General features: G+C 41.0%; 1 protein-coding gene across 11 annotated transcripts in view; it reads right to left on the minus strand.

Annotated features, from left to right (window-relative positions):
• The window catches only part of TENM3 (teneurin transmembrane protein 3), a 1,254,397-nt gene that overhangs the window by 69,165 nt on the left and 1,172,475 nt on the right, over positions 1-12,757 (minus strand). For all 11 annotated transcript variants that reach the window (XM_088659538.1, XM_088659546.1, XM_088659521.1 and 8 more), the window contains one exon: positions 12,302-12,487. In XM_088659538.1, coding sequence (XP_088515664.1) covers positions 12,302-12,487 — 186 coding nt within the window. The remainder of the gene's footprint in view (positions 1-12,301; positions 12,488-12,757) is intronic.

A 12,757-nucleotide genomic window follows, 5' to 3' on the forward strand; every position in this document is an offset into this window, starting at 1 on the left:
AATAGGAAGGAAGAATAAAGTGGAATCGTACAGGACCCAGTGTGGAACAGAGGGACGTCTGTGGGCAAGACACAGATAGAAAAGATAAGTGAAAAAGGAAACCATACATTGGGGAGGTGAATTTAAGGAAAGATGTGGGAAGGTGGAAGGGAGGAGAAAAACAGTATGGGTACTTCCAGGAGGGTGTTCACTAGGGAATAGGGGTTCATGAACACAATTTTATCAGTGTTCACATGATATCACTGGTGTATCATTTCATTCAGATTTATCCTTTCCACATAAAATCTAGTAAGTTAAAAGAACCTGTTGCCAACAACCTGCATGTGTGAGATATCTGAGCAACTTGTTGGCAATATTAAGTCCCCCATTGGGAAACATCGTAAGGGTGGGATTTAATGGGTGCCTCTTACAGCATTTATAGACCTAACTGGTGAATAGGTAACAGAAATGAGTATCTGGACTGGAGAAAAGGTTAGGTTAGAGGAGGGGGAAGGATTAGATGTGTAAGAAAAGTCATTAAGTTGTGTTTGAAGACAATGGTACAAAAGGGCTGGAAGGAGTGTAATGGGAGATGGGGGATAAAGACTAGTCAGGAAGATAATATGATGCTATCTTCATCTGCCAATTGGCTTCTCTCTCCTTGTTTGCCTTCCCTAGGGTCTTGTCAGGAGGTCAAATATAAGAAATGGGGGGAGGAAATGAAAACCATGGCCAAAGGCATTGCAAACAATATTCCAAAACTTACTCTTTGCTCAGAGCAGACCCTCTGAAATTAATAGACCTAATTTAGTCATGTTCATTAATATCAGTGGGTCTATTCTGAGTAAAACTTAGTTGAATACCACCCTTACAATAACTAACATAAATATATGTTATTTGGTGGAAGTATAAATATAGTTAATACTGTACATACATAACAGCTCCATACCAAAATAAATACTCGAGAATAGAAGGGCAAGACTTGGCTTTGTGCGTCACAAACTTGAATCTCATTTATTTCCCAAGAAAAATTATGCTTGCGGGAGGGTGATGTGCAACGGAAAAGAGACAGGGCAGGGTGCTTACCCCCTTTTTGAAGTTAAACACATGTCTGGAACTCTGCTGGGGGGGGGGGAATAGCTCAAGGTAGTTTGAAATGGAGCCGAGAAGCAGGCAGAGAAAGGATTATGTAGTGCCTGTTACTTCTCCACTCTGTATCATTTCCTCCTGGATGAAATTTTACAATAAAAGTTCAAATTTCACTATAAAAAAATATGGTTGCGTTGCTAGCAAAAGCTCAGGCCTTCAAAAAATATGAGCATGTTCACAGCTTTTTAAAAAAATCTCTCAGATGACAATGATGGAAATAAGACAAATTTTGAATCATATAATTTGTTGGCTTAGTACTATTAAGAACTTTGACAATAATTGTGGGAGGGCATGGTGGGAATACAAAAGGATTCACATAAGATTACTGAACTAATGTAAGAAACACCAACAAATTGCAGAATGAAAACAAGCATCGCAACAAGAAGAAAAATTATTCAGCTCCATTGTAATTTCTCCAGCAATAAACTATTAAAGCTAGCAGGAAAATTCCCATTTACTATTATGTTTTTTTAACAACAGGTCTTAATGCAGGCTTTCTAAAATTTAATGCTTTTCATTAGTCTTCCATTAGAGATATAAGTAGGTATCCCCCTTAGATTATTCATATGCTAGCTCCTGTAGATATGACAGAATAGCTACAGCCTGCAAAAAAGTATATATTAAATCCATTTATTCCAATCATCTCCTGTTTAAATCAGCATGAACAGCATGCTCAGTGATTTGATGTTCCTTAATTGGTACTCACTGCACTGTTTTATTACTGATTACCCTGTCATAAAGGATTATAGCAGTGACATAATTTTCAATGCAGTATAACAAATTCATATTCATATTAGTTTATTCATGCCCTTTACGAGATATTTTCACTTACCATGATCTTTCTTGTCTAGGGCTAGAATAAAAAAAGAAAAATACTAACTATCCTGTTTTGCGCACAGCTCTTCAACATGACTGTAAGCTAAGATGTCATGCTAGGGGTAAAATAATTGACCCGGTATTAAAAATGCCTTCCTACCACTTAAAATTAAATTTAAAGCTGCGACACAAATTCCAATGGCTAATTCCATGAAACACAAGTTGGTAAATTCATACTCAGATTTGGGCACAATGACTGATGCACTGGAGAAATTTCACAATTTGTAGCCTTGAAAACTTACAAAGGTTGTTATGCTTACAGTGCTATGAATATTATTGGTGATGTTTTGGCAGTAGTTATCACCAGATGTAACTTAGCACCAGAAACCTACTGCATGATACAGGATTGGGTGGAGAAGGAGCAAGTAACTGGAGACTCCTGAGTATATTTCAGCTACCTCAGAGTCACTTACGGTCCCACCTCTCTAATATTTGAAATTGAGTTTCCTCCTTTGGTTCCAAAGGGGACCCAAAGCCTTATCCTGGTCCTCTGAAATACCCCACCCCCACCCCAAACCACTCTAACTTCTTTTGCTTCACCAATATCAGAGCTCAAATATTGCTAGGGCCACAGAAGTTGCTACAGAAGTGGAGAGGGAGCTATATTGGATTTCCAATATTGGAGTTATCTACATGATGTATTCTATGACCCCAGGTCAAAGGATTGCAGTCTTAGTAGATAAAAAGAATACTAGACACAGAGATTACTCTTAGAGATGGATTTTTGTGCCAACTAGGAAATACAGTCATACCTTAGAAGTCGAATGGAATCCGTTCTGGAAGTCCGTTAGACTTCCAAAATGTTCAGAAACCAAAGCACGGATTCTGATTGGCTGCAGGAGTGTCCTGCAGCCAATCAGAAACTGCACCGGACATCCGGCTTCTGAAAATTGTTCAAAAACAGGAACACTCACTTCCAGGTTTTGATCGTTCGGGAGCTGAATTGTTCAGGAGCCAAGGCATTTGGGATCCAAGGTATGACTGTAAATCTTAGGGTGACACATCCCGCTGTGTGTGGTGGTAAGGATTTTGCTTTGTGATTGAAGGCAAATAGGCCAGCAAAGCTGTTTAGGGCTTGAGCATTAGTTTTGTGATGAAGCATTAATAAACCATTATTGAAAATTAATTACTACCTTTCCTTTAACCTTGTAGTATCCTTACAATTAATGCCATTTGTGACTTCACCAGAAAGGATGGAGGCAATCTCCTTGTGACATTTATGCTTAATGCTAAAGAGTCATGAAAGCAACTATTATAAAGGAAGGAAAAGAAAGAAAATAAGACAAGCTTTCCTCAAAAGAAACAACACAATGTGGACATAAACGACCTGCTTAAATTAGTGTGGACATCCATGAACATGTTTTTCCACTGCAATCAGAGTGAATATTAAAACATTCAGAAAACTAGGAAGTTAATATCAGCATACCCTAACACGACTGCAGAGTCACTCTGTGGTAGAAAAATGTGCAAGTATGTAGGCTAGGCTTAGTTAGGCCATCTTTCATAACCTCCACACAGGCCTGAATTGAAACAATTTGTCTCCATTAATTGTAATTAGTGTCACATTGCTACAAATTCAGTCACATAATATCTTCAGTTTCACATGCAATACCTAATATTTTCAGAATTGACAGATGGTATTTCTGTTTCCCCAAGTCTTCTCTTTTATTATCAAAATACTGTCATTTTCTGAAGTGTTCAAAGTTCTGTGCTGACAGAGGCCTTTATTTTTTCCTACAGAGAATGCTTACTCTTCACTTTCTAATTCTGCAGAAGTAAGAATAATTCTGAATTTGAACCTACAATTGTAATAGATTGCACTTTTTCTTGCATAGCTTGTAGAGTGCCAGACCAGCTGTATTCTTTGAACATTTTGTCCTCTCGTATATCTATCAATTTCCTGTGCAATAGCTGCTACTAACTTCAATGTGTTCACAGCACGCCTGCAATTTTAAAACTTACAAACTTCCTTCATGTAGGCTTTTTTTTTTACTACTTGTGTAAACTTCTATGTTCCCCATTGAAATCTGTTAAGAGCATTTATGTTTTTATTGTAACATTTCAAATAGGATTAGAGTAGTCTTTGGACTACTTAACTGCTAATTAGCTATCAGTATGAAGGCAGCTAAGTGCTATTTATGTTCCTTGTTAAAACCATGTAAAATCATATATGTACATGGTTCCATGGCACAGAATGCCTGTCTTATTTATAGTGCTGTTTAAAACAAGCTTTTAAAATCTCTCCATTACTCACACCATTTTTTGATGTTAACGTGCAGGAGAAAAAACTTCCAGCAGCTTCATCTAGCAAGATATACCTAGTAACAAACAACAGGCTGCTTGAGAACAGCCTGTTCTGTTGCATTAGGCCTGAACTAGCAGTAGCTCACTATTCTAAGGTCTGTCTGTGCTTTCAGTTTCAAATGGTCTTCCCTGGAGCCATAACCTTCAAAAAGCCTTCTGGTCACCCAGCTCTGCCTTCTTGCCCCACAGACTTGACAAGTACACAATCTCTGTACTTCCATCAGCCCAACAATCCAGTACAAATAATCCTGACTTTGCCTCCCAATTGATGGGAGGCGCAAAAAACAGGATTCGAGTAATCCAGACTAGTTTGCTAGTAGACGTCTCCAACTGCTTTCTGCCTAGCGCCACAAATCCAAAGGTCAATTCATTCCAAACAGCTTAGCCTTCTTGTAGGAAACAGAGAAGTCAGGGAAGTCCCAGTTAACTATTCATGTCTCCTTAAGTTGGTTTTCCTCATACGCTGAGATGCATTTCACTAATGATACTGTATGCTTATTGCCCCCATCCATTTGAGACTAGGTTAAAATATCCAGCCAGGTTAAAATATCACCAAAGCCTAACTCTTTCTCTTCTGTGAATGCTTAATGGTGTACACTCACATTTATACCACTTACACTGAACCACATGAATATGTATATAAATATTAATTTTGGACAGAACGATCATTGTTTCCACACCATAACAATTAAACAGCTGTAATGCCTCTCGTGAGTTAAGTGTTTGAGCTGCAGGCAAGTTCTTTAAACAGATGGTCTTACTCACCCATATTTAACGTTACAGATTTATTTCAAAAGAGCTGTTGACAAATCAGAATGCAGCAGAATTTTAATGCAGGTTTTCTAATCTGCATGCAATGTAAATTACTTTACAATAATAATGTGTATAGAAAGAAAAAATTATGAAGCTTTTTAATTGGAGCCACTAATACAACACTTGAATATAGTAGATTCCTACCAACGTAATTATTTGCTAATTCCATTCGACTAAATGCATTTAATGGCAAAGCAGCTGGTGAAGCATTCACTTTTATAGTGTTCCTATCACAGTTATTTAATTTACCCAAGATAAGTGTCAGCTAAATTGCAAAAACAATAGCCTATCGCTAACAATCTCCCTTCCAACTCTACACTCTTGCTCAGTTGGGTGTGAATCAATGCAACTTACATGGACCTAAAGTTAAGCACACAGCTATGCATTTACTGTAGCTATAGGCTGGTCTCATTGATACTTCATCACATGTCCAATTGCGTCCTATAATTATTTTAGAAAGAGAACGTAATTTACTTTATTCTGAAATAGTCAGGGCTGGTCCACCCATTAGCCACAGTGAGACCTTTGTCTCAGGTAGATGGAGAGGGCCTGTGCATCTCCCCCCCTCCCCCCTCTCTCTGTGTGTGTCCCAACCCAGACACACTCTCAGTGCCATTTCGCCAGTGACTGTGGGTCAGTGCTGCCACCAGCTCCCACTGTCCACTACGGAGTGTGAAGCTGCAGCAAAGCACTCAGCAGCAATTCTTACAGGGCTCTCTAGATAACCTATGCCTCACTTTGAAGAACAGTTCTTCCTCAGAGTGAGTCATTGTGGATAAAGTGGCCTCTGGGGGTGCCTGCATGATCCCTGCATTGCCATGGCGAATGCCACCTAAAGTTAAAAATGTATTTATTGTCATGGCAACAAAGCAGCACAAGACTTTGTCAGATGAGATGGCTCTGGTCAGCCTTGGCACACTTGTGATGATGTAGTGGCAAAAGCAACAGCAGCAGGTCAACATGCTGGGGCAGTGGCAGCTGCCAGTATGCCTCAGGTGGCAGAAAGTCTTGCACTAGCCCTGGAAATGGGATACAAAAGCACATAAATACCACAAAATGCTACTGACTGAATCCAGTATCTGCATTCAAGTCAACAGAAGAACTCAATCTACATACATTCACTGAAATAGCAATACAGAATGGGTCCCTCCGTTGTAAACATTGCAGCATTCTTTGAATTGTACAATGTACCTTATCAGTAAGTTTTGTTGAGCAGGTTTTGGTGCAATCAAACAACTGAAGGCAGCCCTGTTTAGGGAAGCTTTTAATGTTTAATAGATTGTTGTATTTTAATGTTCTGTTGGAAGCCGCCCAGAGTGGCGGGGTATAAATAATAAATTATTATTACAGTGATGGAGAACGTGTAGCTTTCCAGATGCTATTGGAACTCCAACTCCAGCCCCCGATAGCCACGGATATTAAAGATTGTGGCTGCATCAACATCTGGAAAGCTATAAATTCCTTGTGTCTATTTTAGTGTCTGATTCTCAGTTCCACATGGACCAGCGTTATAGAGAGTTATCTTTCCATCAAGGCAATCTTAAGTGGGACCAGTAAGGAGCAGAGTGGTCAGTCCACTGTCATATCCCAAGTACAGCCAGCTCTTACCCATTCTTCTTTGCTATCCTAGTTCTAGGTTGACAAAGATGAAAGGACGAAAGATTGAGACACTGGGTCCAAAGATCGAGGCACTGGGAGACAACTGCTGCCCAGCCTTGGGCCCATTTCAAAGTTTGCTGCTGGGTGTGTAATGCGTGTCATCCTTAGTCTCAGTGTTACACCTGTACCTCTGCCCATCATTGTCTCTGGCGCCACCTACTGCCTGGGCTTCCCACCTTCTGCCCTACCTGTCCCAATGAGCAACAGCCACTACAAGCTCCACTCATTATTATTTGTTGCTTCTGAGCTGATGCTCAAACAAGTTAGATCCAGGTAAAAGCTATATTAAAACTAGGTTTCCGCTGCCTCCCGCATCTCCACTCAGTAGGAAGAAGGCCAATAAGACAGATGAGTTCTAGGCCAGTCTGAATTGATGCATGCAGATGAGCTTTCGGTTTGGACTTGAAAACAAGCAGAGGTTCTGTTCACTTTTACCGAATGTATCCTCACAAGGGTTCACACAGCTATTTGTGCACACAGCTATTAACTTGGTAAAATGTGAAAAGCTTGCAGTTCTCCTGGCATGTAACTCTGAACAATGGACAAGTTCTCAACTTTGGGGAGCGAGGAAGTATATGCTGATCATATTAGTGAGAAGTAAAGCTCTACGATGTGCAAGCCATCAATAAGCATAGGTTTAAGGAAGCGCCTAATGCAAGTTTCCACTGAGAACTTCTATTAGTTTTTTAAAATGTTTCATGTCTTTCCCACCTAATTTTCAATTACTCTTTCTCTATTTGTATTCAGCGCGGCACATATTTAGAAGCCCCCCCCCCCAATCCCATCTCTGCAGTTTAAGGAAAGGTAATCCTTTGAGGGGTTCTCTGCTAATAGTGCTTTAAACACCAAGCTGTTTATTGAGTTACATTGATTTTCATGTAGATGCAGGCAATTCAATTGGAAATCTGACCTAGGGGAAAATCCTAATTCCTTTAAACTACGAAATACCTGCTATTTGTTTTTATTTCTTTGCTACATTGGAAAGCAAGATCATTAATGATCACAAAGAAAAAAAAAGTAGGCAAGCTGGTCAGTGCACCTCTATTAAACACCAAGGCTGATGTGAGGTTAGGAAGCCAATCAGTGAAATTTGAAAATGAAACACTAACAGCTGGAGGATTAGCTGTTAAACACTACATACAGGACTAAAACATTTGGAATCTGGACAGAATTTCAATCTTGCACCTTGTATCTTGTTTTATTAAGCATCATGATTGTACGACTAATAAGTATTGCTGTACAAACTCACATGGTGCAATTATTATGGTGCATTGTGTTATTTCTTTTGAACCCTGTAATAGGATTACAAAGACTCTCAGAAATATAGGTGGTGTAAGTTATTCCTCTTGACAATTACAGTGGTACCTCGACTTACGAATTTAATGCGTTCCAAACGCACATTCGTAAGTCGAAAAAATTTGCAAGTCGAATCCCATAGGAATGCATTGGGAGAAAAAAATTGTATGTCGAAGCAACCCTATTTAAAAATTAGTAAGTCAAAAAAATCCTATCTAAACCGCATCCAAGATGGCGGACGGAGCTCCGTTCGTAAGTAGGAACATTCGTAAGTAGAGTTATTTGTAAGTCGAGGTACCACTGTATTGCAGACTCCTTTTTCTACTGCTATGCAGCTTGGGACCCACGTACCTATGGGACCGCCTCTCCTGGTATGCCCCGCGGAGGACCTTAAGGTCCACAAACAACAATATTCTGGAGATCCCGAGCCATAAGGTGGCTAGATTGGCCTCTACTAGGGCCAGGGCCTTTTCAGTATTGGCCCCAACTTGGTGGAACGCTCTTTCACAGGAGACCAGGGCCCTGCAGGATTCGTCATCTTTCTGCAGGCCCTGCAAGACAGAGCTGTTCCGCCTGACCTTTGGGTTGGACTTAGTCTGACCCCTGTGTTTTCCTCCCTCATGGCTTGGATTTATGGACTACTTAAAAATGAGGCTGCATTTTAAATTTTAATATTGTATTTTAATCTGCATTTTAATTAATTGCTTTTTATGTTTTATTGTAATTTTATTGGTGTTAGCCGCCCTGAGCCCGTTTTTGACTGGGGAGGGCGGGGTATAAATAAAATTTTATTATTATTATTATTATTATTATTATTATTATTATTATTATTATTAGATAGTGATCACAGACTTACTGGGAGTACCACAAGGGCTAGGTGCAATACACTTTGTTTTATTGTCATTATTCTCTGTGCAGGTTTTATTTCCCTCTAACATTATTTTATCTGTACTGACAGAAGGTTGGATCCAAAATACTAATTGTGTTGGGGGAAACTGTTTTCATTGGAAGAATGGAATCTTCAGATCCAACTCATTGGTTCTACCCATTTTCTCCTTTAAATCTTTCTATCATTGTATTTATTTATACATGCAGCTCCCGTTTACCAAACACAGTATATGCTCCATGGAAATTGTTCATTAGGCGAGCGTTTGCATAACGAGTCCACAATTTCCATTCATTCCTATGGGAACATTTGTAATTGGGGATTTTCTGATCTCTCTCCATGGCTTCTTCCTAAAATGGCTGCAGCCAATCAGTATCTCTCTCACAAAGAACAAAAACTGATCCGTCTGATCTCTCCAGCTCTCCAGTTTGTCTGATCTTGTTCCCACCCTCTCTGCACAGTTTCTGTCCAAAAATGTCTGCAGCTAAACAGCAAAGCACAAACTAGCAAGAAAGTAGGTAGGTATTTTTGCATAGCGAGTGGATAGCAGGACCTGCATGTAAGAAATTATAGTTTACTCTTGTAACATACATACATACATACATACATACATACATACATACATACATGCATGCATACATATATTACACAAGACAGCTCTTATGTGTGGTTGCCATCAATAAATACACTCTAGCACCAATATTAAATCAATAAGTTTGGTATTCTATAAGTTTAAAATTGGTAAATGGAATTTCAAAGTATACTTATAATAAAATTAATCCATTAATCCATTCTCATAGCTGCAGGCTGCAATTCTGTCCCCATCCATTAGAGTTTAAAGAGATTGGTGAGATTGATAGTTATTGTGAACTATGACTACCGTGTTTCCCCTATATTAGGACACCGTCTTATATTAATTTTTTTATTACTGTAAGTAACTCCTTACCGTGGCCAGCGTTGCTGCTGCTGGGTCCCGCTGGCTCAGGGCTAGGGGCACACAGCAAGCCTCCTCCTGCTGCTGCTGCATTGCTGCTGCTGGATCCCAGAGGCGGCCTGCCCAGCAGCACCGCACAAAGCGCCGGATCGAGGAGGCGGCCTGCCAGGTCGGCGCCAATCAACACCGCGCGGAGTGCCGGATCGAGGAGCTGGTCTGCAGAGTCGGTGCCCAGTAATGCCATGCTGGATTAAGGAGGCGGTGCTCTGTGCAGTGCTGCTGGGCAGCACCCTGCAGGCTGCTTCCTTGATCCGGTGCTCCGCGCAGCACTGATCGGCGCCGACCCTGCAGGCCGCTTCCTCGATCCGGTGCTCCGCGCGGCACTGATCGGCGCCGACCCGACAGGCCACTGGATCGAGGAGGTGGCCTGCTGAGTCGGCGCCCAGCAGCACCACGCTGGATTGAGGAGGTGGTATTCCATGCGCCGCTGCTGGGCGCTGACTCTGCAGACCGCCTCCTCGATCTGGCACTCCGCGCAGTGCTGATCGGCGCCGACCCGGCAGGCCGCCTCCTCGATCCGGGGCGCTGACTCTGCAGACCGACTCCTCGATCCAGCGCGGCTGGGCGCTGACCCTGCAGGCTGCCTCTTCCTCCTGCCATGGCCGGCGTGCTGGGTCCCACTGGCTGGCTGGGGTGCTCAGCGGTCTTGCTCTGTGCGGCGCAGAAGTATGTCTTATTTTGGGGGTATGTCTTATATTTCACAAATCCTTAAAAATCCTGCTACGGCTTATTTTATGACTACGTCTTAAAATAGGGGAAACACGGTATGTATAGGGGGGAACTGGATATATATGGGATTAGAACTGTTGCTGAATTAGTCAGTCATTGCAGGAAAATGGAAGCCCTACCCAAACCACTTGAATGTTTAAAAGCTTAACAAATACCCAAAACAACGAATGTGCTATTGCAAAAGCAGTAATGCAATAAATACACGGGCAACACATAGTTTTGAAATCTAGTTGAACCCCCTGCCTTCCCAATGCGGATGGAAAAAACCCTGTTGTGTCTAATACAATGGAAAAAAATGTGCAAGAACAGTTCATCCATATATAATTGTAATCCATGTAGGTTGGTGAGGCCAACAGAAGAGTGATTTGCTGAATAATTACAAGCTGACAAGCTAAAGCTTAGCGATAGGCTTTGTCTCCCACATCCATTTTACCATAGACTTTTAAAAGGAGCAGGAAATATGGAGATAAATGTGAAGGATCACTATGAAAAGTCTTCCTTCATTTGTCCTCTTTGTGATCTTTAATGACTTATCATGGATCCAACTTAGTTAGATATCAAAGGTTATTTGGTCAAAGACTGGTTTCTGAAAAGAAACATAACAGAATTCTAAGAAAGAAAAAAGGCATCTTTCTTTTATATCCATATAATATGCAGGATGTAAAGGAAAAATGAGTCTACAAAAACATAGGGCCTCTGCTCTTGCTTGCAAAAAAACAAACAAACCTATGAAGGGAAGTGCTGAAAGTCAGCAAGTTGCTCAATTTGTCGAAACAGAAGCTTTGTGGAAATGTTAAATAATTCATTATGCCTGCTAACAAACTCAACAAAAATTATTTCAGGGTGCTCGATTTCCTGGCAAACAAACCAGCTTTTATGTTCATGTACAATGTTTCTTTAGTTTCCTTTGTTAATAAAGGTGAAATGAGATGCACGACTACAAGCTAAAAACAGAAAAGCTGGTAGAAATGAACTGATTTATCCAATGATTAGGAAGAATACCAAAATAGTTATCATTGGAGTCAGTGAACTTATGCGTAGAGAAAACCAAGAAAAAATTGAATAGAGATTCTTGCCCCTTCCATCTGGGATGTGATAGCTATAAAGGATTGATGATCCATCATATAATCATTTCCTTTTTTTTAAAGTAACAATTCCTTTACACAAACCATAGCTGCCAAGTCTCCCGTACTCCCCGGGAAACCCCCATTTTTTCAGCCGTTTCCCGCTGGCAGCCCGGATTTTTTAAAAAACCCCGTAAATCCCCCAGATTCTTACCGGCCTGGGGAGGCTCCTTCTGCACATGTCTGGAGTCTCTGGACATGTGCAGAAGTGATTTCTGGCGCTGTGGCCATTTTGGAAATGGGCAGAGCATGTGTAGAAGCGACTTCCGGTGCTGCTCTGCCCAGTTCCAAAATGGCCGCAACATGACTTCCGGTGCCAACCCTGGATTTTTCAATCTGGGATTTGGGACCTATGACACAAACTAACAAGTGAAAATATTCCATTTGAAGGAACAAGCTTCAAAGTGCTAAATTTCTGATTCAGTCAAGGCCAGGACCTTTGGCTTTTTAAGTTCAGCATTGAAAAATAATATTAAAGCACAGTTAGCCTACCAATTGTGCAGTGCTCGCCATTCCAGCCTTGGTTGCATTCACACTTTCCATCTTTACATGTTCCATGTTCAGCACACCGAGGGTGACATGCTCTTTGACTGCAGGATGGGCCAGTCCAGCCTTCTTCACAACGACAAGTTCCACCCATGCAGACGCCATGTGTGCCACAGTCAACAGAACAGATTTCTGCATCAGAAATAAACAGCAGGAGATAGGATGGTGGGGTTGGGGTGGGGGTGGAGAAAGAACACAATAATTAGCCAAATTCCTGATCCAACCTGATCACAGAGGAAGGCAAACCCTTTGAAAAATTTAATTTAAAAAGTTACTATAGAAGCATTTTCAGGAAGCTCTCAAGAGGATGGGGAACCTACATCTTAGCTAATGCTCTTGTTGCCCAGGAGATTTAGTGATGTCTATCTACCCCAGCTTTTCTTCAGTTAGCTTCGAGTATTT

This window comes from Zootoca vivipara, chromosome Z1 (assembly GCF_965207765.1).
Source record: "Zootoca vivipara chromosome Z1, rZooViv2.hap1.1, whole genome shotgun sequence".
NCBI classification, from domain to species: domain Eukaryota; kingdom Metazoa; phylum Chordata; class Lepidosauria; order Squamata; family Lacertidae; genus Zootoca; species Zootoca vivipara.